The 25,753-nt window shown below is 53.6% G+C and overlaps 12 protein-coding genes across 12 annotated transcripts; 7 read left to right on the top strand and 5 right to left on the bottom strand.

Annotated features, from left to right (window-relative positions):
• Positions 1-548: 548 nt before the first annotated feature.
• On the top strand, positions 549-1,899 carry BDV59DRAFT_195608 (major facilitator superfamily domain-containing protein; the record flags this gene model as incomplete). Its single annotated transcript, XM_073692601.1, has 3 exons — positions 549-817; positions 879-1,359; positions 1,417-1,899. 3 exons carry the CDS (start codon positions 549-551, stop codon positions 1,897-1,899), a joined length of 1,233 nt encoding a protein of 410 aa, XP_073544253.1.
• Positions 1,900-2,297: 398 nt separating this feature from the next.
• BDV59DRAFT_205165 (uncharacterized protein) lies at positions 2,298-4,178 on the bottom strand (the record flags this gene model as incomplete). The annotated part of the gene is made up of 1 exon (XM_073694595.1): positions 2,298-4,178. One exon carries the CDS (start codon positions 4,176-4,178, stop codon positions 2,298-2,300), a length of 1,881 nt encoding a protein of 626 aa, XP_073544252.1.
• A 1,070-nt stretch (positions 4,179-5,248) lies between these two features.
• BDV59DRAFT_205164 (GPI anchored serine-threonine rich protein) lies at positions 5,249-5,758 on the bottom strand (the record flags this gene model as incomplete). The annotated part of the gene is made up of 1 exon (XM_073694594.1): positions 5,249-5,758. The coding sequence occupies one exon, from the start codon at positions 5,756-5,758 to the stop codon at positions 5,249-5,251; it is 510 nt and encodes a 169-aa protein (XP_073544251.1).
• Positions 5,759-7,208: 1,450 nt separating this feature from the next.
• Positions 7,209-8,048, top strand: BDV59DRAFT_205163 (uncharacterized protein; the record flags this gene model as incomplete). The annotated part of the gene is made up of 2 exons (XM_073694593.1): positions 7,209-7,434; positions 7,504-8,048. 2 exons carry the CDS (start codon positions 7,209-7,211, stop codon positions 8,046-8,048), a joined length of 771 nt encoding a protein of 256 aa, XP_073544250.1.
• Positions 8,049-8,381: 333 nt separating this feature from the next.
• Positions 8,382-9,770, top strand: BDV59DRAFT_116448 (Gfo/Idh/MocA family protein). Its single transcript, XM_073686702.1, has 5 exons — positions 8,382-8,505; positions 8,558-8,583; positions 8,635-8,804; positions 8,858-9,141; positions 9,222-9,770. Exons 1-5 carry the CDS (start codon positions 8,475-8,477, stop codon positions 9,734-9,736), a joined length of 1,026 nt encoding a protein of 341 aa, XP_073544249.1. The 5' UTR covers positions 8,382-8,474; the 3' UTR covers positions 9,737-9,770.
• Positions 9,771-9,953: 183 nt separating this feature from the next.
• On the top strand, positions 9,954-11,143 carry BDV59DRAFT_116428 (60S ribosomal protein eL32). The gene is made up of 4 exons (XM_073686701.1): positions 9,954-10,081; positions 10,403-10,527; positions 10,604-10,725; positions 10,794-11,143. Exons 1-4 carry the CDS (start codon positions 10,042-10,044, stop codon positions 10,900-10,902), a joined length of 396 nt encoding a protein of 131 aa, XP_073544248.1. The 5' UTR covers positions 9,954-10,041; the 3' UTR covers positions 10,903-11,143.
• A 112-nt stretch (positions 11,144-11,255) lies between these two features.
• Positions 11,256-12,868, bottom strand: BDV59DRAFT_205161 (pseudouridine synthase family protein; the record flags this gene model as incomplete). The annotated part of the gene is made up of 2 exons (XM_073694592.1): positions 11,256-12,602; positions 12,671-12,868. The coding sequence occupies 2 exons, from the start codon at positions 12,866-12,868 to the stop codon at positions 11,256-11,258; spliced, it is 1,545 nt and encodes a 514-aa protein (XP_073544247.1).
• An 835-nt stretch (positions 12,869-13,703) lies between these two features.
• BDV59DRAFT_210294 (uncharacterized protein) lies at positions 13,704-15,148 on the top strand (the record flags this gene model as incomplete). Its single annotated transcript, XM_073695564.1, has 2 exons — positions 13,704-13,886; positions 13,934-15,148. The coding sequence occupies 2 exons, from the start codon at positions 13,704-13,706 to the stop codon at positions 15,146-15,148; spliced, it is 1,398 nt and encodes a 465-aa protein (XP_073544246.1).
• Positions 15,149-15,210: 62 nt separating this feature from the next.
• On the bottom strand, positions 15,211-16,287 carry BDV59DRAFT_186299 (peroxisomal biogenesis factor 11). Its single transcript, XM_073691001.1, has 3 exons — positions 15,979-16,287; positions 15,768-15,928; positions 15,211-15,716 (listed from the first exon to the last, which is right to left on the bottom strand). Exons 1-3 carry the CDS (start codon positions 16,166-16,168, stop codon positions 15,351-15,353), a joined length of 717 nt encoding a protein of 238 aa, XP_073544245.1. The 5' UTR covers positions 16,169-16,287; the 3' UTR covers positions 15,211-15,350.
• Positions 16,288-16,991: 704 nt separating this feature from the next.
• Positions 16,992-18,994, top strand: BDV59DRAFT_205158 (amino acid permease/ SLC12A domain-containing protein; the record flags this gene model as incomplete). Its single annotated transcript, XM_073694591.1, has 7 exons — positions 16,992-17,175; positions 17,235-17,342; positions 17,402-17,512; positions 17,574-17,679; positions 17,738-17,983; positions 18,031-18,234; positions 18,286-18,994. 7 exons carry the CDS (start codon positions 16,992-16,994, stop codon positions 18,992-18,994), a joined length of 1,668 nt encoding a protein of 555 aa, XP_073544244.1.
• A 117-nt stretch (positions 18,995-19,111) lies between these two features.
• On the bottom strand, positions 19,112-20,890 carry BDV59DRAFT_210288 (M20 family metallopeptidase; the record flags this gene model as incomplete). The annotated part of the gene is made up of 1 exon (XM_073695563.1): positions 19,112-20,890. Exon 1 carries the CDS (start codon positions 20,837-20,839, stop codon positions 19,112-19,114), a length of 1,728 nt encoding a protein of 575 aa, XP_073544243.1. The 5' UTR covers positions 20,840-20,890.
• A 190-nt stretch (positions 20,891-21,080) lies between these two features.
• On the top strand, positions 21,081-23,814 carry BDV59DRAFT_210286 (threonine aldolase family protein; the record flags this gene model as incomplete). The annotated part of the gene is made up of 4 exons (XM_073695562.1): positions 21,081-22,596; positions 22,797-23,307; positions 23,338-23,599; positions 23,633-23,814. The coding sequence occupies exons 1-4, from the start codon at positions 21,521-21,523 to the stop codon at positions 23,812-23,814; spliced, it is 2,031 nt and encodes a 676-aa protein (XP_073544242.1). The 5' UTR covers positions 21,081-21,520.
• Positions 23,815-25,753: the final 1,939 nt, after the last annotated feature.

The raw sequence follows: 25,753 nt of genomic DNA, 5'->3' as shown, positions 1-25,753 counted from the left end.
ATACCCAAAGCTTTGAAGTGCGGAACGTTTGCTCTACGATCCTCATGCAGTTGCACTCATTCGACACATGAAGGACCATATATTGAAATATTCTTCTATGGGTTTACCCCGCAAAATCAATTGATCGGTGCCGATCCACAGTACCCCATGGGGTAGGGTCGATCATATAATCCGCCATCCCCATGCCTGCTGGCATCACCTTTCACCTCTACTACATCCATAGTCTCCATATTTGTCATCATGGCGAGTGATTCCCCCACATCTGAAAGCGGTCCACTGTCAATATCGGGGGCTGAAAAGGGTGAACAACCTATAGACATGGTGATTGAACATAGTGAACCTGATATCAACAATCAGGAAAACATCAGACGGATCAAGTGGAGAGTCGACCTAAGAGTCACTCTAGCCCTAGCAGTGATGTACGTTGCAAACCAGCTGGATCGGGGTAATATCTCATACGCGTAAGTAAGCTCGTGCAGACAAATCAGATCTCGACCTCATGCCTAACATTCCTTACGGCTTCCTTGTGCTATAGCTACATTTCCGGAATGGAAGAAGAGCTTAATTACAAGGGCAATCGCTACACACTTGCCATATCAATCTATTTTCCGTTCTATATCCTCGCCACGCCAATTGCCACGGTCATGGTGCGAAAGCTGGGACCGCGTATCTTCCTACCGGCGATCACATTGAGCTTCGGTTTGATAGTTATAGGTCTGGGTCTAAGCAACAGCTGGAAAGACCAAGTGGGTCTTCGAATTATATTGGGGCTTTTTGAGGGCTGTTACTTTCCCTCCGCGACCTTTCTCATCAGCATGTAAGCCCAGTTCAGTGCTAACGGCTTCTACCGTGTTTACTGAGACGGGTGGTGAAAATAGGTACTACCTTCGCCAGGAGGTGGCAAAACGTATGGCTGTCTTCTACATTCTCGGACTCGTTGTCGGAGGATTTGGCGGTCTTATCGCCTACGGGCTGAAACAGATGGATGGCACAAACGGGCTGACCGGTTGGCGATGGATCTTCATCTGGGAAGGCATCGTCACCATTGTCATTGCCATTGCCGGCTTTTTCAGTCTTGTAGACTTCCCTGAAGACGCCCACCGCAATTACAGGTTTCTCCAACCCGCCGAGCTGGAGATTGTGATGGAGCGCGTCCGAAGGGACCGTGCTGACGCCGACATCACCCCGTTCCGCCTGAAAGAATACTTGGCCCACGGACTCGACTGGCGGCTATGGGCCTTCTCTTTGAACTTTTTCTCCACCGCCTTGATCACCTATTCAGTGCAGTACTTCCTCCCCATCATTCTTGAAACAACGCTAGGGTTTTCCAACACCTACGCGCTCTGCCTCACCGCGCCGGTACACCCAGCCCTCTCAATCCGCACATCCTTCATATGATATGCTGATCCAGCCTAGGTCTACGCCTGCGCCGGAGTAGTTTCGCTGGCCCTAGCCTGGCTTTCGGACTACCTCCGCCTGAGAGGTCCGATCCTTATCTTCAACGGACTCCTCCAGATTATCGGGTTTGTCCTCATCGGGTGGACCCATCAGCCGTACGTGCGGTATTTTGGCACGTACCTCGTGCTGGCAGGTACTGCAAGCAACTCACCTCTCTGCGTGTCGTATCAAGCCAACAACGTTGTCGGGCAGTGGAGGCGAGCATTCTCGTCGGCATCAATTGTTGCATTTGGCACTATTGGCGGTGTCGTCGCTCCCTTTGGCTTCCGGGCGCAGGACGCCCCTGAATATCGTCCGGGGCTGGCCATGTGTTTCGTCGGTGTCGCCATCGGCATTGTTTCTGTGTGTGTTACTTCCGTATATATGTACTGGCAGAATCGGAAGCAGGCTCAGGGCCGGGCTGTCCTCGAAAATACGCCGGGTTTCCGGTATACGTTATAAATGAGGATTTCATGAAGGTGGCCAGTATGAGGAGCGAGCCATACGCTAGTTTAGGTGCTATCTGTTTTGTCACATTCAGCCATAGCAGAACTGCATGTGCATTTCACCCCCTATCCCTATCCAGTCTGTCAATATCACCCGGAACATTGTATTGTGCATAACCAGTCACCGTTTGCATAACTCGACGGATCATAAATAACCAGATTGGTTATGCTACGGAGCTATTGTGGATTATCGTGGAAAAATCATGATTGTATAGAGGTGTACCAGGAGTTTTAACTAATATGCTCACGAGTTCTCTGACGTGCACCAAGCTAGGTTCTGCTAACTACCCCAACTCCGTCGTGTCTCGAGACTATTTGATATTCCCATCAACCCGTATCGCCCAATAATCGGCTCTACTTTGCGTTGAGGGCCCCCGTTGTAGACCAGTAAGTGACATAGTTGTAGCCCTGGGCGTCATACATAGGGCTCAGAGTCACTTCTGCGCCGTCAGCCATGGCGCTAAAATCAAGCGAGGAATTTCCTGAACGATTCACCGAATCCAACGCAAGAGAGGGAGCAGATGTCAGTGCAGTATCACCATAGTTGCCGCAAAGGACTACTGGACCATACGCGACCGCCATTAGACTTGGGTCATCGTTTGCAGGCACGGTTCGCAGCTGCATTGGCAACTGGATCTGGACTGTGTCGCCCGGAGCCCAGGTGCGCGCAATGCTCGCGTATGCTCCAGGGCTCACGTCAACATCTGTGACCTGCTGGCCGTTGATGGAAATCGCCGCATTTGATGTCCACGAGGGGATGCGAATGTGTAGTTCCCACTCCCCGCTTCCGTCAATATCCAGGGTGATGGTATCATCAACAGGGAAGGTGGTGGTTTGGGTGACTGTCACACCCATGTCGGACCAGGTCAAAGTGGACGGAATAAACTGGTTGATGTAGAGGACTGAGTCGCTGTAAAAGTAAATTGAGTCCATAAGCTTTGTGTTGGTTTCCAAAGCTGTACCTTGGCAACACCAGAAACTATCATAATCCGTACTCCAAGTGCCGCCACCCCAAGCTGGGCCAACGCCTCGACGACCACCGGGATTGAGAGACGTGAAATAAGTAATATGGCCATGTGCATCTGCGGGATTCTGCTGGCCAAGAAGGTGATTGATCAGGGCGCTTTCGTAGAAATCGAAGTATGTCGTGTTCTGCGGGTCCAAGGTCCACAACTCTCTGGTTAATTTAAGCATGTTGTAAGAGTTACAGGCTTCGGCAGTGTCGTTGGTAAGATACTGAGCGATGGCGTTGGGAGCACGGAAATGCTCAGCCTGGCTGTTGGCCCCAATCGCGTAGGTGTGGGCATTAACGGTAATAGTCCATGCATTGCGAGCGATGTCAAGATAACGCGTGTTCCCCGTAGCTTTATATTCCCGAACAGCACCAATCCATTTCGGCACTTGGGTATTTGCATGTAGGCCGTCAAGTTGATCGGTATTGGCAGCCAAAGGATCAAATACGGCTGCGTGATCAAAGCGTTGGGCGGTAGTGAGCCACTTCTCGTCGGAAGTTTGATGGTAAAGGTCAGCCAATACCTCGTTCATCCCACCAAACTCGGTCTGCAGGACGGCCTGCATTTGCGCCTCCGTTAAGGCGCTTGTCCGAGCATCCACCCAGCCCGCAAGGGCTAACAGGACGTCACGAGCAGTAGTATCACCTACGAGGCGCCAGACGTCCAGAAGACCAGCCAGGGTTTTATGGATATTGTAGTAGGGAACATTTCCATTTTGTAAGGTGCCGGCTTCAAGAGCATCGAAATCGGATTCCGGGAAGCCAGACAAGTATCCAGTCGTGAAGCCAGCTGCTTCGTTGTTAGCCTGGCACTTTGCCAGTTCTGCAACAAAGTAGGTCGCTCTTTCCTGGCAGTCGGTATCGTCTAGGACCGCGTAGCACTGTGCCCAGGCGCTGAGAAAATGCCCCTGGACGTGAGTGCGGAATGGGAAATCGGGAGCGTCCCAGCCACCGTTGGCCGCAGCACCTTTGGTATCAAGTTGGTGGTTTGCACGGAAGTTATATAGCATCCTTTCAGTATCGACGAATTTTAGATAGGTCAAGGTACGTTCCTGGTTCTCAAGGAAGCGACCGTTGCCAAGAGTGAGCGCGCTCAAGTTAAATGCAGTGGCGGCAGTGCCTACTTCTACCGTCTGTGAGGCAGCCGGCCATAGCGAGAGGGCCAGAGTGAGAAGGGAGAGAGTGGTAGAGCGCCCACCGCCTTGACTTCGAAAGCCAGACATACTTAAAAGCATGGTAACTGGGAAACCCGAAAATCTGTTCTCAATCCTCTGGCTGGGACAACATTGAGGTGTGAGCAACGGATTTGGGTAGGATGGAACACCTGTATAAATAACAGACCAGCAAAGCTAGTGTCGGTCGTCATTGATGCGAAATAAGGGAATCGTCTCCAGAAATAGAGTGCCTCTACATCTGGGGAAGGGCGGGATTTTTCCTGTCACAGTAATTGTCCTGCATGGCTGCATCTAAGCACGCTACTTTGGCACAGGTTACTCCAGATGATTGATGTCCAAACGTACAGGGCTATCACCCTGCTGATCTTGACGTAAGGTCAGTTTTCTTGCAGGGAATTCGGTTAAATCCGCTTGTACAGTTAGGTATCTGCATGATTATTACGGCTAAAACCCCGCAGGAACATTAGATTGCGGACCTGACGGCAGCTCGCCAATTTCAATGTCTTTCAGATCTGGCGACTGATAATCTGCCTGTATAGCATTATACCTAGATCCTGGATAACGTTCCGGAGACTCGCGAATTTCGCCTTGTGGTTTCAAGGGAAAGACCGATGCTCTGCATCGGTCTTAGAGTTATCCGCGGTCTGTTATATACACAAACTCACCAAGCCTTCAGGATAAGTAAGTGGTGAAGACTTGCCCCAGAGATCTCTGGGGTAGGAAAATAGTAATAAAAGCTGCCTAACTCCGAGAGGTGGATCAGGAGCAGCTTGTAGAATATGTACGGAGTGAGTGCCGTGATGCTAAGCGATATTTACAACTAGACACGCTATACCGCTTCCAGTAATTCACCGTCGCTACGGATACTAAATATAGAAACTGCCTCCAGAGCCATGGGATCTTAATGATGACTATCTACAGTACATATCAAAGCATGGCCTCTCCGTAAGATCCAATCCCATTAATTAGTGCAATAGGCTCACCATCTGGCGGCCTTTTGCAAGAACAGTATTAGTGCAATCGCTACATACAGGACGTTTCCCCTCAAACATCAATGTCGGCTGGCCAATCCGCAATATGTCGAAGACGCAGCGGAAACTCGGCACCGATTGAGTCGATCAGAGCAGGGCAGCACCAGCAAGGAGACCGGCAACGGCGCCGAATCCCGGGTTCAGGCTGGAAGCAGCGCCAGTGAAGGTCGGGAGGGCGGAGGTGGGAGTTGAGCTTTCGTGGGTGGGAGCGGGGACGCTCGACGACGAGGGGGTAGCACTCGGGGTCGGCTCAGGGGCCGTTGTGGGAATGACAGGCCGCGAGGTCGATGCAGGGAGAGTGCTGGTGAAGGTGTTCGTGCTGGTCAGGGTGAAGGTGTCGGTGTCGACGCCACCGGGTCCGCTGCAAATCTTGCCGTTAGGGCAGCATCCTCCAGCGGGATGACAATAGGTTCCGGGTTCGCAACCGTAACCACCGGCACAGCAGGTATAGCCGTGAGGGATGCAGCCGGTACCTCCGGGGCAGTAGTCCGCGCCAATTGCACCGCAGTCAGCCGACTGGCGAGCGATGAGGGCCGGATAGTTGCCAGCGGCCAGGGCAGTGGATGCCAGAAGAGCGAGGCTGAGGGCTTTGTACATATTGGATGGTCCCGAAGATTGTTCTAGGAATTTGCAAGACGCCAGTAATGGACGAGGAACTTTTGCGGTATACTAACTAACTGGAACGAGCGTGGGTGTCGAGAATCAACAAAACAATGAGGTATCGGCGACTGCTGTCCTTCTCTTATATTGCTGTGCCGCGAGTTCTAGTGTCGCGTCCCCCAGCGCGGCAACATGGGAATACGAAGTTCAATCAAATGAATGTCGTCGGAGGCGCAGGGCCCGGCGCGCTTGGCAGGACTAGGGCAAACGAGCCATTGTGGTTGGATATGAATCCCTGGCAGGATTGGAGTATATTGATGGAATACGAGGCACGCTTGGCAGACGGCGGGCAAGTGGCAGCTAATCAAGGAACACCTTGGAAGACGAGGCTGAGGGACCAGAACGCCTTTCTCCTGCCAAGGAAGGCCCGTGGGATATAGTGGATACGGAGGATTGGTATGAGTATGTCTGTCGAGATTCTCCAGTTTTTAATGGTCTGTCGGCCGCTTGACCGAGGATGACAAGGCTCGGAAGGCTAGTATGACGCGGATAGCCATCAATAAGATATGAGTACCTTAGCCTTGAGTCTGACTTTTTCCAGAGCATCCTGTACTGATATTAGGTAGTTGGCGTAGGGGTGATTTCAACCGCATTCGCATTGAATTCCGGGAAAATCGTCGCCGAGAGACTGCCAGTATTTTTGTGCAGTATGGAGTAGATTTTCCATATTTGATCATCGCGGATGGAATTGTTCCTCAGGAATCAGTCCGCTCCCTGAGATCCTCTACGTTGAGGTAGAAGCGTAGGGCCGTTGATATTCCGGCCCTGTACCCACTCTGCGTAACCACTGTAAGGGATCAAGGGCTGACATCCCACTCCTCTGCACGGAGAATTAACCAGTGTTTATTGGTACATATGATCGAGTGGCAAGGGGGATCCTCGTACCTCGCATCGGATGATTGCATGGCTGGTATGTTTCCGGGGAGACTGGAGAGCAAGGGACTGATGGCTGGGGATAGATACAACAGAGATGAGATGAATGGTATAGTATACTCTATGTTGATTCACAGGAGATCGAAGAGTATAAGACCGATGAGCACACTGTATAACTGTAGAACCGTTAAGATGGATCGCTGAGATGATCGCCGCTGACTGCACGTGCGGTGATGTCTGGGAAGATAATTATAGACACCACCAAAGACCACAACATCAACATCAACATCAACACCCCCGCCATTCTTTTCTCCTGCTCACCTCCTGCATATTCCCGAGCACAGGAGTCTCCCTCTGTCAGGCCCGAATTAATCTATTTAACCGACCAAGCGCCTCCTGCGACACGGCTCCATCACCGCCGACACCCTTTCATTTCCGCCGCTTCTCCTCTTCTCTCCTCTTCCTCCTCCTCCTCCTCCTCCTCCTCAATCTCCCTCTGCATGTCTCACGAATAATGTCGACCACCACCACCACTTCCTCCACCCCGACCTACGCCTCAACCACCCTGGTCGGAATGCTTCCCACCATCACAAATGCCACTGCGCTGGTCTCCGGAAAGAACTGCCCAACCTGCGGTCAGGACGGTCTTCTGTCGCAACATCAGTCAACTGAGGCTCAGCGCCGCATCAACGAACTAGAAAGCCAATTGGGCCATCTCAACGTCCAGACCGCCCAGATGAGTACGTCTGCCCACCTGTTCTGTCTCCAGATCGCCTCTCCCCGCTAACGGGATCGCCCCGTCCCTCCAGCCGAGAAATTAGCCCTCTACGAAGACGAAATCCACCGACTCCGCGTCCAGGCTCGCTCGTCCGCCGCATCTTCGTCCTCATCCGCCGACCACGACCGCTCTCTCTCGCCAACACACCTCCCCTCTTCCTCCCAGTCCCAATCCCAGTCGCCGGGCCGTCTCTCAACCCTCACCTCCTTGCTTCAACGCCGCCCCAGCACCACCTCCCCAACACAGACCGCCGCCCAACCAGCCGTCGCCCAGTCCCCTTCGCCCCAACCGCCGCAGGAAGACACAGCCGAGCTACAGAACGCCCTCACTCGCGAACAGCGTCTCCGTCGCGCCGCCGAGTCCCAGCTATCGCAGGCGACCACCGAGCTGGAGGAGCTGACGGCCCAGCTGTTCAGTCAGGCGAACGAGATGGTCGCGGAGGAGCGCAAGGCGCGCGCCCGGCTGGAGGAGCGGGTCGCAGTGCTGGAGCGCCGCGACGTCGAGAAACGCACCCGGCTGGAGCGTCTCGAGAAGGCCATGCAGCGTGTAGAGCGGGTGCGCGCGCTCGTGAGATAGTCCCGTGGCTTTTCCGTCTTTCTTCTTTTCCTTGCTCTTGTTTTGTTTTGGTTCTCTGCTGGCTATATACCCCTGTTACAGCGAGCTGTGCCATGGATGCTGTTTAACGAGACATGATTGGTTGGCGCTGGATTTGTTTTGCTTGTCGTTTACTTGCACATGGCGTTGGAGATATCCCTATACCTGCCTATATTCATGTGGATGGCTCTGCTAGATGTAGATACCGGTCAATTGCAATGATTTACGATGTCTTCAGAATGCAGGTCCAAGCGATGCTACCGGTGGAACGTGGAGTCTGGGCCTAATTACCCGTCGACCCACCATCTGCATGACGATGCTCCCGCTGCAGAAATATATATCGACGGGGCCTGTCTATGCATACGCAGTACACAGGCACCAGGTAGACACATTCCATCCTAAAATACCATGGCAATTGGCATCGCAATCATCGGAAGCGGTACGTACCCTCGCCAATCACTCTCAGTTACTCATATATTGACCGGATCCAGGGAACTTCGCCCGCGAAGAACATCTTGTCAGTAACGACACCTCCATCTGACACCCACACACTAACAGCCACCCCCAGCCCCGGCTGCGGGCATCCCCCGACTTCGACCTGAAAGCCATCTACTCGCGCTCGCTGCAATCCGCGCAAGCCCTCGCCACCGACATCGACCTATACGCCGAGGACGCCGGCGCAGGGAAAAGCTACGATGACCTCCTCGCCCGCACCGACATCACGGCCGTCGTGATCGCGTACGTACCCCTTCCGGCTCCTCCCTGGACCGCGCAGCTCCTAACCAACGCAGCCTCCCGATCTTGGTTCAACCCGCCTTCGTCCGCAAAGCCCTACACGCCGGAAAACACGTCCTCTCCGAGAAGCCGATCGCCAAGGACGTGGACACGGCGCGCGAGTTGATCGAATGGCACGGCGCGCACGCGCAGCCCGCGCAGGTGTGGGCGGCCGCTGAGAACTTCCGGTACATGAACAAGTTTGTGCGGGTGGCCGAGGAGGTGCGCAGGGCGGGCGGTGGTGTCAAGACGTTCCGCGTGCTGGTGCGGAGCCTGGTGACGACCGACTCCAAGTACTACAGTATGTCTTTTATCTTTTGGCGCTGGCGCTTCTACGTTTACTAGAGATGGCAAGCGGGCTGATTCGGGTCGTGTCTACAGAAACCGAGTGGCGTCAAACCCCCGGCTACCAGGGCGGATTTGTCCTCGACGGCGGCGTGCACATGGTTGCCGGGCTACGGTTGATTCTGGGCGAGGAGGATGCCCTGGCGACGGTGTCGGCGGTGTCCTGTCAGCAGCAGGAGCATCTGGCGCCGGTGGATACCGTCGACGCGGTGGTGAAGACGAGGGCCGGCGCGACGGGCGTGGTGTCGCTTTCGTGGGGGTCGCCGTTCAACGAGTCCGTCTTTGAGTTTACGTGCGCGAACAATACCATCGTGAGTCTCGTAGGGGACCGGGTGACGGTCAACGGGGAGTCGTATGAGGTGCCCTTTGCGGGACGCGGGGTGGATAAAGAGCTCGCTGAGTTCGCGGCGGCGATCGCGGCTGGGGAGGGCCAGGCGCCGAGTCGACTGCGGCCAGCGGAGGCATTGGCAGATTTGGAGGTGATGGAGGGGATGTTTTGGAGTGGCGAGCATGAGGGGGAGCGTCGGAGGTTGGAGCATCAGAGGAAGTAGATCTAAGACATAGACATACATAACGAGTTAACAGAGAATTGAAAGAGTATGGATTACATAATATATTAGTCACCAGGGCTAGCAGCAGCCCTAAGTGCGCGGCCCAAACGGGCAACTCGCTTAGCGATCCACTCGCACCGACTCCCGAGCTGGACAGCCAAACCTCTCAGCGCGAATTTCGAGTGATCGTTTTCGACCCGTACGACAACTCCAGCGCCAGCCACGGGCCTACGACACCGACAAGGTGAGAGAGTCTCCTTTCTGTCCGCTTCATTCAATCCTTCCAGAGTATTAATCCCGTCCAGATGGTCCTCGCAAAGAAGCACGTCCCCATCGTCAAGAAGCGTATGTTGCACTTCCTATCCAATCCAGCCCAGCCCAGCCCAGTCCAGTCTATCCAGCATCACACCGTCAATTCCGTATATCTTTGCAAAGTGTCGAGCGGAATCTTCAAGGAACATGTCAGGAGAAGGGGGGGATCGGTGTGGTTGAAATTCTCGGTTGACCGATCAAATTCTGGGGTACGGCGAAGGGCTGTGAAAAATCGATCCGACGACGAGGACATTTTTTGCTTGATATACGGAATCGACGGCCGCTCGGTTTCCATCTCACCTCAGTCGACCGTCTGAAACGAATTCTACCAACGGAGGGCTGACATTCTTGCAGGCACCAAGAAGTTCTGGCGCCACCAGTCGGATCGCTTCAAGTGTGTGCCCGAGTCATGGCGCAAGCCCAAGGGTATCGACAACCGTGTCCGTAGACGGTTCAAGAGCAACATTCCCATGCCCTCGGTACGTTCGCCTCGATATCTCGACCTCTCGACGAAGCCAGTCAACCCCACGAGCCCAATGCTAACGCAGTGTCCAGATCGGCTACGGTAGCAACAAGAAGACCAAGCACATGATGCCCTCCGGCCACAAGGCTTTCCTTGTCCACAACCCCAAGGACGTTGAGCTTCTTCTCATGCACAACCGCACGTACGCTGCCGAGTATGTCTATCCCGGTCCCCAGATGGAGCCTCACGAAGGCTGTCGAACAGGAACTAACATAATGCCAGGATCGCCCACGCCGTCTCCTCCCGCAAGCGTGTCGACATCCTCGCCAAGGCCAAGGCCCTCGGTGTCAAGGTGACCAACCCCAAGGGCCGTGTCACCACCGAGGCCTAAATGGTTTCTCCTTACTAAAACGAAAAAATCTTTCCTATTATACCAATTGGACCTGGATGGGGAATGCTCGGGCAGTGGCAAGGTGTCGCTTCGGTTTCTGTATGGTCGTGAATGAAATGAATCAATCATCGTGGCGATAACGACTTTTTCTGTGCATGACTCGTTTAAGACGATAAAAAAGTTTGCTAGGCGTCATCGGTCGAGCGTACCACTCGGGGAATAATGACATTTCCTATCGACGATCTCAGGGCGGTAGGATTGAACACAACGCCGTGAATGTAGCTGTTTATGCCGTACTCTATATCCGATATCAACATAACAAACACATGAACTCCAACCCCATGCTGCTATCGCTAAGCAGACGCCGTAGTCCCCTCCGTCCCATTCTCATACGCAGACAGATCCACCATCCCAACGCCCCGCAGCAGCACCGGCGCATTCTTCTTCCTCCCATCCTCCTCGTCCTGCATCCCCTCGGGCACCGCCCCGCAGCCGACCACCGACTCCTCGCTCTCCGGGACCACAACCCAGTCGGGCGCCTCGCGCGGCCCGTCCAGGCCCCTCGGCGGCAGCGCCCACGAGGGCATCTTACTCCGGTACTTCCAATCGCCCTGGGAGTCCGCATACGCCACCGCATGCAGGAAGATGCCCAGCTCGTGGACGCCCGGATCGGTGTACAGCTCGGTCCCGCAATCCGCACACGTCTCCCCGGACAGCCGCTCCCCCTTGCGCTGGTGGTACGCCGCGACGGCGGCCTCATGCTCGCGCGACATGATCATCTCCATCGTGGTGGTCGACGTGCCCGGCGGGACGGCCGGCGGCGTGGTGATGTGCGTGCGGTAGCTCGACACATCAAGCACCTCCGCGACCTCCGTCTTGCCCATCGCGGAGAGCTTCGCCATGATCTCCTCGTCGCGATCGCCCGAGTCGTCATTCTTGCCCAGCGCCTCGCCAAACACCCGCCGATTAGAGTAGATCGGGTCGTTCGTGATCGGGTGGCCCAGGAACTGCAGGTGCACGCGGATCTGATGCGTGCGCCCCGTCAGCGGCAGACAGTGCACGATGCTATAGCCGTCCTCCTCGTTCGCCAGCGCCGGCGGCGGCGTCGCCACCCGGTCCTCGCCGTCCTCCCCAGCCGGAGTCGTCGTCGATGACGACGACGAGCTCGGGGGGTAGTACGCGATGCGGCGAAACTTGGTCTTAGCGTCTTTGCCCGTGGCGCGCACGCGGTTCAGCCCCAGCTTCGGGCTCACCTGCATGATGGGCTGGTCGCAGACGACGACGCCGTCCGGGAAGCGACCCTTGACGCGGGCGATGTACTCCTTCTGGACAGTGCGCTGCTGCAGCTTGGTGGACATGCGCTCGGCGCCCTGCGGAGTCTTCCCGATGAACATGACGCCGGAGGTGAGGCGGTCGAGACGGTTGCAGGGGCGGGGGAACCAGTCCACGCCGTTCTCGTTGCGCAGGATCTCAATGATGGAGTTGTAGTGGTAGCGGCCGGCGGCGTGGACGGGCACGCCGGCGGGCTTGTCGATGACGAGGAGGTCGTCAGACTCGTGGATGATGCCGATGGGGAGGCCCGTCACGGGGGGTTCGTGCCGGTGCAGTATGTGTTGGAGCTTCTGGCCATTCTTGAGGATGTGGTGCGGGCCGACGACTTTGCCGTCGACTTTGACTTTGCCTTCGGCAAGTGAGGTCCTCTGTTGATGCGGAAGAATGGTTAGTGGGAGATGGATGTGGAAGAGGGGGTTCAGTAGGATGGACGGACGTAGTACTCCTCGCTGCGATCGCGAAACTCGGACGTAAATATGTCGACGAGCTCGCGCCCCCGCCAGCGCTGCTTACAGTATGTGTGATATTCCCAGTAGTAGGGCTTCACGCGACGGAGGCCATGCTCGAAGTAATAGGGCTCTGGTAGCGGACGGCCTGGGATCACCGGCTCCTCAATGGACATGCCGGGAGCCATGGTGGGTGGTGAGGGGCTGCTGCCTCCTTTTCCTCCTCGACGGGATAGGTGGGCGAGGGAGCGGGTGAAGAGAGCCAAGGTCGAAGCGGGCTATAACGGCATTAATGGAAGATAACGTGAAGGTTGGAGGGTGGTGGTGGTGGTTCCTGGTTCCTGGAGTTGATGGTGGCGGCGAAAGAGAAAATTTCGGAGTTCGCGGGGAGTTAATCTTATCTAAGATAAGCTTGTGCATAGTATATGTAGATAAGCACGATGCATTAGCATAAACAGGCTCAACTACAGGTTGTTAGATAGAATGAGGGAGTATAGAGTATAGTGGTGTTATTTACACAAGTGGAATGTTTACGGTGTATACAAACGATTTTGCAGGTGAGTTGTCTTATACATTGAGTGGGGATATGTACTGATATATATTTCGTGGTGTATCCAACACTCAGAATCTAAAGTTCATATGGGTCATAAGGCGTTTACAAGGTACAAGATCGTCTACAAGTACCGATCAATAACTCTAATTGCTATTTGTCTCTCGTAGGGTCCCTGATCTAACGTGGCATGTGTTTTGTGGTGTCTTAGAGGTGGTCTTGGTGGATGCGACAGACTTTTAAGGTTGCTCGCTTGTCAGGGTAATTTGGTGAAAGCAATCACTGGGTATGTAGACTGGTATGTGCTCCTCTATATATAAAGTTATCACAGACATTAGTGTACTTCATCTAATGGGAAACCCTTTAGCGAGTCCCAGTAGAGGCGCTAAGCCGACTGACTACCTTAGTATTCCCAAGATACGTACCCGTAATAGTCTGACACCAACAAACTCGCCTACTTCAATGCCTACATGATGCTTCCCAATCTACCATCAAGCATTCTCACGGCAATCTTCGACAATTGTGACGCCCTCCAGCAAGCCACAGCACTCGGCTCGTCTTGTAGGAAATGTCGTTCTCTGTGGCGATCCGCTTCCGGAATCATCCTGCGACTCGGGAGAGCCGAGATACGCGCATTTGACGATGCTCTAATAGCAGTAAGTCTGTTCCACCTGTAACTTGAACCTGCGACTGAATGTCCTAGGTTCGTGCTACATCCATAGCACTAAAGTCCTTTTTGAATGGAGAACTACCTCCGGATCCCTTCCCCTTTCACCTGCTCAGCCCCGAGACATATCCCCCCTCGTATGATGAACTGTTGGCCATTTTCCGTTATGAACATCTCGTCAAGTGTTTCGAGAATAGCATCTGGCATGACCTATTCAAGGGAACACTTTTTCTCGAAGACTTCGACGAGGATCCGGAGGGTTGGAAGGCCTGGAGAGTCGGGTTCCACGCGTCTATGTATCGGCTCTTCCTTGTTGGTGCGACACTGTCTTCAGCGTACCAGCACCCGTTTTCCGTAGACGATGATGCTCGTCCACAGGGTTTCCTTCACACGCTACAAAAAGTGATCTCTGAAGAGCAGTTCTTTGTGCACTCTGTGTTCAACCGGGACGATATTCAATATCTCCTCAAATACCCCACATATAACGTTGGAGACCACGAGGGACATCAGCGTGTCTTTGGCCCGCTGGCTGATTTCCTCCTTCGTTCTAGCTGCACAAGGGCTCAAGATCACACGCTGGCGGAAGGCTCGTTACTATTTGGATCTATGGGGTTTGCGCCCCCGCCAAACCTTGATAACAACAAGGCCTTTACTGTATTCGCTGAGCTTGTCCAACTCTTATTCGCGCAGTACCAGCTGGGCCGTCTGTACGCGAAATTGGTGACATACCAGAAGCCAAATGGAGAATGTGTCCGCTCGAGGACTCGCCTGCGGGAAAAGGATTACTCGCAGCCCAAGAATGTGACAGTCATTCTCCCGGGGGTCTTCTATCCCGACCAATTTTACATGCCGCGACGAGTCGAAGACGCTGGGGAACGGCTGAGCGTGAGACCAGTGCATTCGTCAGCAGATACGACTGCTGTATCAGCCCGTCTACCTTACGAGAACATTGATATTCTTCTGCAATGCTGGCACTGTTCGTCAGGGCAGCCAAATAAATATGACGACTTTTCCAGCACACATGAGCCGCAGTATGACTTTGTCCAGTTTCTCTGTCAGAAACATCTCGGGCTTCGCTTTAGCGAAGAGGCATTCGATCCGATGAAAGAGGAAAGCCATTTTTCCTTGTGGGAGGATGAACTTAATGTGTTTGACCAGACTGCAGAGAATATACTGGCAGCGGCGGAGATGTTCACTTCCGCAGACACGGAATATGAGCCTTACTTTGAAGAGATGGAATGCACGATTTAATTGAATGATCGGATGTTCGCATCTGAGTACATGTAGTCATAATGTCGTAATATAACATGGCTGCACTCGGTAAAAGCACAATCAATCTATGTGGTAGCGAACCCTGTTCTGAGGTTGCTCTTCTAGTACACGGCCCGTGGGTCAGTCTCATAGACCATCCGGGGTCATACGTGTGTAGGATGTCTGTTTCAGACGAGGCGAGCTATTGCTGAGCTCTCGCCCAAATGTCTTGAGACGCAACAACCGTACTGATCACCATGGCTATTCCAACCCCCAGGTCGCCAACAGGGGTCCACCCGATGAAAGACCCGGGAAGAGTCAAGTCACAGCCATCAACGACCATCCGCTTTAATATGGCGGTGGCCGACGGAGTAGGGTGAGGATCCACCGCATCAATCTTTTCCTTTTGCTCGGGCCCAGAATGCTGCTTCTGTGCGGTTGAATCCAGAAATGCCAATTCACAGATGGCCCTAGCCAGCGACAAGCAAATCGCATAGAACCAAAACTTGTTCGCTTCCATTAGAAGAGGCGTGTACCACGATACCAACAGGATGTTCATGTCGTGGAGCTACAACTGGGTCAGCGTCGCGATCAATCGTTCACAGCGTAGGGCACATACGATAGTCAGATTTTCCAGGGCACAGTACAGCCCCAGACTACTGAATTCGACCAGCTCCATCATGGTCAGGATTGCCCCTTTGGAGGGGCCATTTCCAGTGAGGAGGTCATAGGCATGTTCAAAGCATCCGTAGAAATCCAGCAAACGGAAGTACCGCCTCCCTAGCAAACATGTCAGTCGCCGTCGTAAACAATTCCTACAATTTACGCACCTAGGGCCAGCTGGGACATGGCTATCGAGCATCTTGTGGCGGTGACATGGTCAAGAGACACCTCGGCTGCGATCAACGCTAGTGCCTGGATCAAGCGAAGGGTCTTTTCCAACCCCGCCGTGACACTGGTGAAATTGACCAGTTGCTTCAAAAGGGATGGTCGCGAGTAGACCACAGTTGCATGAGCCATTGGGTGCGTTGAGGCTGTTGTTGCGAGGACTTCTGGAGTATGCAGAGATAGAGAAGAGTTTTTGCTATCTCGGCAGGGGGAAAGAGCGGGTTGTTCCCCGCGGAAAGCATCGCACTATCAGACTATCAGACTGTCATCAACCTCATCCTATCTCCAACTTCCCCATACAATTCCCATTACTCCATCCGATAAGCTACTGGACCGACAGTCATTGTATGCTGTAAGTTGGGTTTAGGTTCGCCACCCGCTACCTGTTTACGCCGAATTCCCCCGCATCTCCAGGAATCAGCCATGGCGTGGCCCTTGAATCGGCAGACCAATAACCCCTCTTAGACAAGTGCTTTTTATCCGGTTTCCAGAGACCAGGTCAATGAGGTCACGCCGTTTCCATGGACCCTACCGTCGCGAAGGATCAACCCCCTCGCTGGTGGAGATCTAAATTAAACCCCCGGTCAGCCGATTGACATGAACTATCCCGTTTCCTGTCTAGTTCCTTCGTAATGAGCATGTATTCGTCACGACAGGGGACTGAGCATTCCATGTGCTTATCAGGGGGGCAGGGATCCGACTTGACTCGCCCCAAGGAATACGAGATAGACATGATACGGTTCGGCAGGAGAATGTAGAGCTTCCCCTCTTTTGAGGCGTGGGACTATGACTGATTGAGGTCTATCTAATATGGACATGGATTGACATTTAAATAACCCCGTAATGCAACTTGTGAGTTGCCATCCAATGCAATGGACATCTTGTACTTGCATAAATAGACATATCCCCTCCGGTCGGCAGAATCTCCTCTTCACCGCAACACATCACAGACAACATGGAGTCTCCAACCTCGTCAAAGAAGCGCAGAGTCAGCGCGGGCGCTGAAACTGAGCCGGATCAGAAAGTAGGAGAAGAGGCGATGCCGGCAGAGCTCATCTCTGCCGGTTCCCAGCAACTACATCGGAAGCTGGGAGGCAAGGAGATCCAGCTATTTGCTGTGGGAGGAGCCATTGGAACATGTATGGCATCTGTCCATGTTGTTGTGATTGCGGGTTCTAATACGTACTCGAATGTATAGCTCTCTATGTGCAGATGGGCGCCTCTCTACCGAAAGGTGGACCGGCCGGGCTGTTCTTAGGGTTCGTCCTGTACGGGACAATCGTATTAGCAGTCAATCAGTGTTTCGGTGCGTTGACAACCCTATGTCTCATTCTATGTTTGTCGCAGATGCTAATACAAGCTCAGCTGAAATGGTCACATATCTGCCCATTCCATCGCCTTTCGTCCGACTAGCTGGCTTCTGGGTCGACGATGCCTTGAGCTTTGCAATGGGATGGAACTACTTCTTCCTTATGGGTGAGTCACTATAGCTTCTTTGGATCTCCGTTTCTCTCCCTAACAACTTTTCTCTACACAGCCTTTAACATTCCCTACGAGATTACTGCCATCCACGTTCTCCTCGGATATTGGACCGATAAAGTTCCCGTTGCGGTGGTCGTCGTGATTTGCTTGGTGATATATGCGTATGCGTCCCAGTCACGCTTGCACTGTTGCACTCCAACAGACGCTGACCGATCCCAGCCTGCTCAACGGCGTCACAGTGAAATACTTCGGCATCTCGGAATTCTACCTCTCCATTTTCAAGATCTTCCTCATGCTGGGTCTCATGATGTACACTTTTGTTACCATGGTAGGCGGAAACCCGCACCATGACGCCTATGGGTTTCGCTACTGGAGGGATCCGGGCTCGTTCGTTGAGTACCTTGTGCCTGGAGACACCGGCCGCTTCCTTGGGTTGCTGTCCTGCATGATTCAAGGCTCTTTCACGTAAGCTACTACAATCCATCATTCTGGACATTGCTAACCTCCAGCAGCATGGTTGGACCAGAGTTCATCTCCATGGCAGCAGGCGAGGCCGAAAACCCCCGCAAGCTGATGGGTAGAGCCTTCAAGTCTTTCGTGTGGCGTCTGATGTTTTTCTTCCTTGGAGGCGCTCTCTGCGTGGGAATTGTCATTCCATACGATGATAAGATCCTTGCTCGTGCCATCTCCGGGGAGCAGAGCGGTACCGGCGCTGCGTGAGTCTCTCTTATAGTGTCTTCAATACACTCTCGCTAATACACCACCAGCTCCCCCTACGTCATCTCGATGGTCAAATTTGGAATAAAAGGCCTCCCCGACCTGGTCAACGCCCTGATCATGACCTCCGTCCTTTCCGCCGGTAATAACGTCGTCTTCTCTGCAGCGCGCACCCTCCACGGTATGGCCATGGATGGGAAAGCACCCGCTTTTCTTGGTAAATGCACGCGCTACGGACTGCCATACTACGCCGTGATCGTGGCCCTCGCCTTTTGTCTGCTCTCCCTACTGCAAATGGGCAACACTTCCTCCACCGTGCTCAACTGGTTGGTGGGTATCTGCACGGCGTCCTACCTGCTCAACTACTTCGGTACCGTCCTCACCTACCTGCACTTTTACGAATCGCTCAAACGCCAGGGCGTCGACCGTAACTCGTTGCCCTACAAGGGATACCTGCAGCCTTACGCCGCGTGGTATGCCCTCGTTGGCACATTTGTCATGACGCTAGTCCTCGGATATACCGTCTTCATCGACGGAAACTGGGACACGACAACTTTCTTCACGAGCTATATCATGGTTGGTTTTTTCCCCGTGGCATTTATCTTCTGGAAGATCGTTCGGCGGACGAAGTACGTAAGGCCCGGCACGGCCGATCTGAAGCTGGGAAGCACCAAAGACGATATCGACTTGTATGAGACTTTGTATGAACGGCCCAAGCGGGGTAAGGTTTTGGATTATTTGAATTCGTTTTTCGAGTAATGGCTTGTTCGCTAGGCGGTTGTCTGAATTATTTCATGTCATTTCTTCTGATTGCGTATATTATACGAGACTCATAAAGATGGTCATGGGCATCAATTTAGAATTCTCCTATATTCTCTATTGCACAATATCATCTGCATTCAAGATCAAACTGGCAAAAAAGAGCGGCTCCCTGACAAATTCGTCTGCACGGATAAACTCGTCTACAGTATGTGCCCGGTTCAGGTTATGCACCAGGTTGATCGGAGTAAACCGGTAGATGTTCTTCGTCAACGCCCAGAAGAACTTCGTGTCCGTGTTGGCCGGCATCAGGTACGGCGTCACAACCAACTCGTCATCCGGATCCAACGGTTTAAGCGTATTCTGGATCGTCCCAGACAAGACTCGGAACGATTCCGCATCGGTGGAAGAGACCGGCGCTGGCTCCAGGGCATCCACGCCGAAGAGGCTGATTTTCCTTGCCTCCATGGAGACCGTCGAGGGGTGAAATCCTTCAAAGACCATTCCATGTTTCTTGGCAATAGGCCCGATGAGGGCCTCGTAATGCTCTTCAATCTGAGCAACGGAGCTTTCCACCGCGAGGCGCAGGTTGACCATGGTCGTCGCGACCTCGGGAATGGCGTTGATCTTGACGCCCCCGTTGATCTTCCCAACCGACTGACTCGTCCGGAAGTAGTATCTCATATTGTCCAGCGTCAGGGCCAGCTCCTGCTGCGCGCGGCGATCGCCCTGCGCTACCTTGGGGAGCGCCCGACGCACCGCGGCCGGAAAGCTAGACTCCGGTGCATGTACCGCAGCACACTCCAGGAAGCCGAACATGGGGTTCTGCGCCGTGACCCTCCCGGAGAACGGGTGGTTCTCAATTTCCGTCACGATCTCGGCGAGGATGCCGATGGTGTTGTGATCTGGGGGGTTCGAGGCATGCCCGCCGGTGGACGTGACGTTGATCCCGACGTCAATGTAGCCCTTTTCGGCGGTGCTTACCATGGCGAACGACTGGTCGAATTCCTCCTGGACGCCCACCGACCCCTCGTCCATGATGAGGTAGATGCCGTCGTCGCCGTAGCGGCCATGCAGGAAGTTGGCGATGGGACGGCCGCAGTTCTCGCCGCTGATTTCCTCGTCGCAGCCGAACGCGAGAATAACGGTTCGCTTGGGCTGGAAGCCGCTCTGGATCAGCAGATCGAGGCTTTCCAGGATCGAAATCAGATACCCCTTGTCGTCGGTGGCGCCGCGGCCCCAGATCAGCTCGCCGTCGTAATGGCCCTCGTACGGGGGATGGGTCCAGTCCGACACGGTGTCTGCGAGCACGGGGACGACGTCCTGGTGGGCGAGCATGAGGATGGGCTTTGCGTCTGATGGAGGGACGCTGCCTTCCCAGGTGAGGATCAGGCCGTGGGTGTTGGCATGGTCAAGTTTGACGGTTTTCAAAACCGCGGGATAATGCGCTTTGATATAGTCCTCAATCTGGTAGAATACATCCCAGCGTTTGTCTTCACCGATGAGGCCTAATTCATCGTAGCTCTCAGATGGGATCCGAATGATGCGGGTGAGCTTCTGGATTATGTCGTGGTGGTAGTCGCTGGACTCGACCTTGTCGCGGATGAACTGCTCAACAGGTTTGTTCCTCGGAGACAGTTTGGGCGCCTGTTTACACACGCCAGACTGGCTCCCTGCTGCGTATCTGTCCGGTGACGCAGAGCTAAACAGATCTAGTCGGTCTGCGAGGGACGAAGTATCGGCGAGGAAGAATATCGCTGACCCCAGTCCAACCAGCACAGCACCGAGAACGAGCAAGGAACTAAATCCTCTCTTATCTCCGTGCTGATTCTGCTTGCCTGTCATTTTGCCCTGTAGAGGATGATAGCTCTGTCGTAGGAGAGCTCCATCCCCTCGTATTTGGCTTAAATCTATCTCCAATGCAAGAGTCTAGTCAGGATGAGACCTAGCTTGGAGATTGTGGGGCGGTATTATCTCGTATCAGTCTGTCACAGTGCTTTCCTAGCTCATACCGGCTGGTTCGGGCCCGGTTTATTGACTTCTGAGGATACTCGAACGGTTATCATGCTTCCCCTCTCCCTTTGCCAAAACGGGCAGGTCTTGAGCAATCGGAGAATATCCATCCCGACGATAGAGGCCGATCTAGAATGATCTAGCAGGAATACTAGCGAAGGATCCTGGAGCCGACTGGATCGGCCGAAGGGATGATTAGTGCGGGGGAGACAAGGTGACAACTATTTGCTCCAGGTTGCAGCGTCTGACAATCGATGTTAGTCATGTCGTGGCTTCTATCTCGACAAGACTGCCCAATTGAGGCGATTGACAGTCAATCGAACTGTCAATCTATTCATGGTTCTCGGTTTTCCGACAAGGCCGGGAAAGTTTCGCAATACGGAGGATGCGGGGGAGTCTTGATGGCCCCCTTATCACCACCAATGCACCATCTACGTATTACTTTCCACCAAGTAGCAAGACATACCTTTCCAAGAAGCCAAAGCCAGCAAACCACCAGAACGAGAGCCAACAATGCCGTCCGAATCCGCCAGAGCTTCCAATGAATTCCGCAGCGACACCTTCACCACCCCGACGCCGGCCATGCTAGAGGCAATGGCGACCGCCACCTTCGGCGACGACGTCTACGGTGAAGACCGCACCACGAACGAGTTCCAAACGGAGGTGGCCCGTCTGACCGGCATGGAGGAGGCCCTATTCATGCTCTCGGGTACCATGGGCAACCAGATCGGCGTGCGCGTGCATCTCACGCAACCCCCGCACTCCGTGCTGTGCGACTACCGCGCCCACGTCTACGCCGAGGAGGGCTCGGGACTGGCGGTGTTGTCGCAGGCCATGGTTACCCCCGTGCACCCGGCCAACGGCATCTACCTGACGCTGGACGACGTGCAGAAATGGGTGACGCTGGGGGACGACATCCACACGGCGCCGACGAAGGTCATCAGTCTGGAGGTGACGATTGGCGGGGTGCTGACGCCGCTCGATGAGATCCGGAAGATTTCGGAATTTGCACACGCCAACGGCATCAAGGTGCATTGTGATGGAGCACGGCTGTGGAATGCCTCGGCGGCCAGCGGGCACTCCCTCGCCGATTACTGTCAGTACTTTGATAGCGTGTCGATGTGCGTGTCTAAAGGCCTGGGGGCGCCGGTAGGCGGGGTCCTCGCTAGCACGAAGCAGAATATCAAGCAGGCGCGCTGGCTGCGGAAGCAACAGGGCGGTGGTATTCGGCAGGCCGGGGTGTTGACGGCGGCGGCGATGGTGGCGTTGAGGGATGTGTGGCCCACGATGAAGAGGACCCACGAGCGGACCAAACAGCTGGAGGCGGATTTGAAGGCATTGGGAGTAGTGCCGCAGATTCCTGTGGATACGAATTTCTACTTCATCGATGCAGAGAGGTCGAAGTTGGACATGGGGGTGTTGTTGGAGCAGTGTGAGAAGTTCGATGTGAAGCTTATGGACGAGCGGATCTCCATGCATCACCAAGTCAGCGACGAGGCCATTGAGAACCTGAAAAGAGCCATTGCGGAGGCTGTGGAGATTACAAAGAGCTTGCCCCCTGGTCATGTCTCGTCGAGGCAGCCGGCTGGGTATGGAAGCACTTCAAAAATGAATGAATATAGCTAGATTACTGCATAGAAAAAGGAAATTCGCACTGCAATAGATGGATAGATTGGAAATATTAAACTACCTATGGACTAAGCGCTCTGGGTAGGGTCTCCCAGGGCAGCAGCAGACTGGTACTCGCTGAAATCATACTCGACATCATAATCATCGTCTTCCCCATCAGAAAGCTCAATATCCTGAATGTTCTCACCATCATCCTCCTCGTCCGCCGTGAGACCGTAATCCTCCTTCTTGAGCTTCTTCCACGCCGCAAGTGTCTGTCTTCGAGTCAGGCAGAACGGCAGCTTGGACAGCGAAACACATCCGTCCTGTGTGACTTCAACAGTCTGGCCAACGGAGCTGGCGGTATCAGTAGCCTTGTCCATCAGAATGATGTGGATGAAGAACACCATGCCGGGCTTGGCTATCACATCCTGGCCTCGCACAAACATCGGGAAGTCCATCCACGTAGGGGCAAACGTCGCACCCAGACTGTATCCGCAGGAGTTGAACCGCTGGTCGCGGAATCCATTCTCATCGGCAACACGAGCATACGCCTCAAACACATCGCCAATTGGGCGCCCGGGCTTGAGCGCTTCCATGCAAGCCTGCATCTGCAGGACATTGACCTCATGCATGCGACGGGCAAGCTTGGTGACACCCCCAATGGGGATGGTGCGCATCAGACACGCATGGTAGTGCTTATACACCGCGGCATACTCAAGTGTGAGCTGTCTTTCGATCTTGTCCTTTCCGGTCGAGTACCGGGTCAAGACCGCCTTGTTCCCCGAAACCATGATGTTCTCGTTGGCCGGGTCATCGCCGCCACCTTCATAGACCGTGCCGACGAGCTCCCGCCACAGGTCACCCTCGTAGGCGCCGGGCTTGGCGAGCTTGAGGGTGCGGACAAGCGCGAAGTCAGCCAGATAGGCAGCCTTGCGAACCTTGCGCATTTCAGCCTCCGACTTGACAATGCGCAGATCGCGAGTCAACAGGTCGCTGCAGTCTACCAAGGTGCAGACGCCATCCACAGCTTCTTCCAGCAACTTCCCCAGTCGGTGGGTCAGGGAGCACGAGTCTGGTTCGTAGCCGATGCGCTTGGAGGAGGAATCGATGCCGAAGCTCTTCAAGACCTTGGGGACCAAGGAGACGGGGTTGCTTCCCGCGTCGTCGGATCGGATGAGGACATCCTTCTGGTCTAAGGTAGAGGTGAAGAGGGCCTGACGGAGATCGGGAATGCGAGTGATCAGCTTCATAGAGCCATCGCTGTGGAAGTACATGGCCTGGAAGAAGACATAACCAAAGGTGTCGAAGCCGGTCAGATAGTACAGGGATTCTTGCTTGGTGAGGAGCATTCCATCGAGATTGTCGCGTTTCATAAGCTCAAGAACACTCTTCTGGCGTTCTTTGAACTCGGCCTCTGAGAACCAGAGGGCCTTCTTGAAGGGAGGGACTTTCTGGAGAGCCATTTCCGACTGATTTGGTCGATAGTGAATCGAAGAATCTTCAATTGAGAGAGAAGTCTGGGTATGGACCTCGCGTCTTACTCTCCCGATACACTCCCCCAACCAGTTTTATATGCATCTCGTATCCAAAGCGGGGGTATATCTTGTCCATCCAGATCGTCGGCTCTCGTCTGCTCCATATCAGCCGTCTCCACAGTGGCCGTTGGAGAAAGACGCTAGTACCATGTCAGTATCGTTTCGGGCCCGGTAATCATGTTACAGTGGAGTAGATACGATAGCGAGCCGACATCATCGCTCGGAAGGGTTTATCAGTCGACAACTCCTCATAGGCGGCATTTCTCAAGCCCATGATTCTGGTCTTATCAAGTGCAATGCATGAGTCCGCGGAAAGCTTAAAATAAAAACCTGGTTTTTGGTCGTTTCCACGGGAAAATTTGGCCTCCAGATTGTCCTTGATCTTCAGACTGGATGTTGTGAAAGCCTGGGATATAGTACATGTGATGAACCCCTGACTCTGTCCTTCGTAAACAAGTCTGTATTCAGTAAAGCGTCAAACGAATCAGCTTCATCTAACGGCTTCTGACACGTGGCCAATTTGGGACTGCTTGAGGTTATGGTCGCCCTATGATACGTTGCCTGTAGTGCTACACTGTAGTACGTTGTTCGAAGCAGTACAAATTATGCTCATAGATATCATCTTGTTCTTTGGATTAGTATCTATTCAGGAATCTATGTTGCTCAGAGATAGCAAAGGAACCAGCATAGTAAGCCTGAAATGCATGAACAACTCACTTTAAATTACTCCATAGATAGGATTTAGTCAAGAAATTCAAGTCAAACCACAACTTACGTTGATAACATTAAGATGCTGGGTCTGATGGAAGCATAATGGCTGAACATACTTCATCAATTACTGGTCGCCTTGTATTCCTATAGCAACAACCATACATAGCTGTTGTCGTTAAGCCCTGATAAACTTCGAGTCTATTAGGAAAGCAACCTACTTTATGGCTATAAGGCTTAGGCAAACTATATGGTCGGGAGTCTGTGCAATCCCTGAAAGCAAGCCAGCAGCAGACTACCGGTTCCCAGAAGATCAATCCTGATCCTCAGAAAGCATGTTAATCCTTAGAAAGCTACAGGTACAATGGGTTGTAAGCAGGACTCAAGGTTCCTCTTTACATCGCTAACGTATTGGTAGGCGCATCCTGCATTGGAAGAGAGGAGCTGGAAATTTCTACCAGTACTTCAGCTTTTCTAAAAATTACCCGACGGATTTATTTGAGCCAGCTGTTATGAGAAATCGTAGTCGAGTCTGTTGTTTATCTTGCGAACGCGTCAGAACACTTGACAGTGCCAGGTTCTGTCCTCGGAAAAATAAACATTACTTCCTGGATATATCCAAAGCCGCCAAACAAGTAGCGAGTAACCTATTTTCTATATCGTCACCATGGAATTGTCGAAGTGCGTGGGTAGTTATGTAGATGCTCGATGAGCTATCAGCATATGTAGTGCGGATCCCTTCCTATCCGGGCCATCGGCAAGAGGGACCTCGGCTGTTCCGCATCGAGACCTCCGAGGCGCAGGTTACAGGTCAGCCCACCACCCCCCCTGGATCTCGGACCACCGGCGCCGATTTTCCGGTGGTCATGTGACCTCATCCCACCACCGGTGG

The sequence above is a fragment of the Aspergillus ambiguus genome (assembly GCF_047715705.1).
Source record: "Aspergillus ambiguus strain CBS 117.58 unplaced genomic scaffold BDV59scaffold_41, whole genome shotgun sequence".
In the NCBI taxonomy this organism is placed as follows: domain Eukaryota; kingdom Fungi; phylum Ascomycota; class Eurotiomycetes; order Eurotiales; family Aspergillaceae; genus Aspergillus; species Aspergillus ambiguus.
This window is presented reverse-complemented; position numbering and strand designations above follow the sequence as displayed.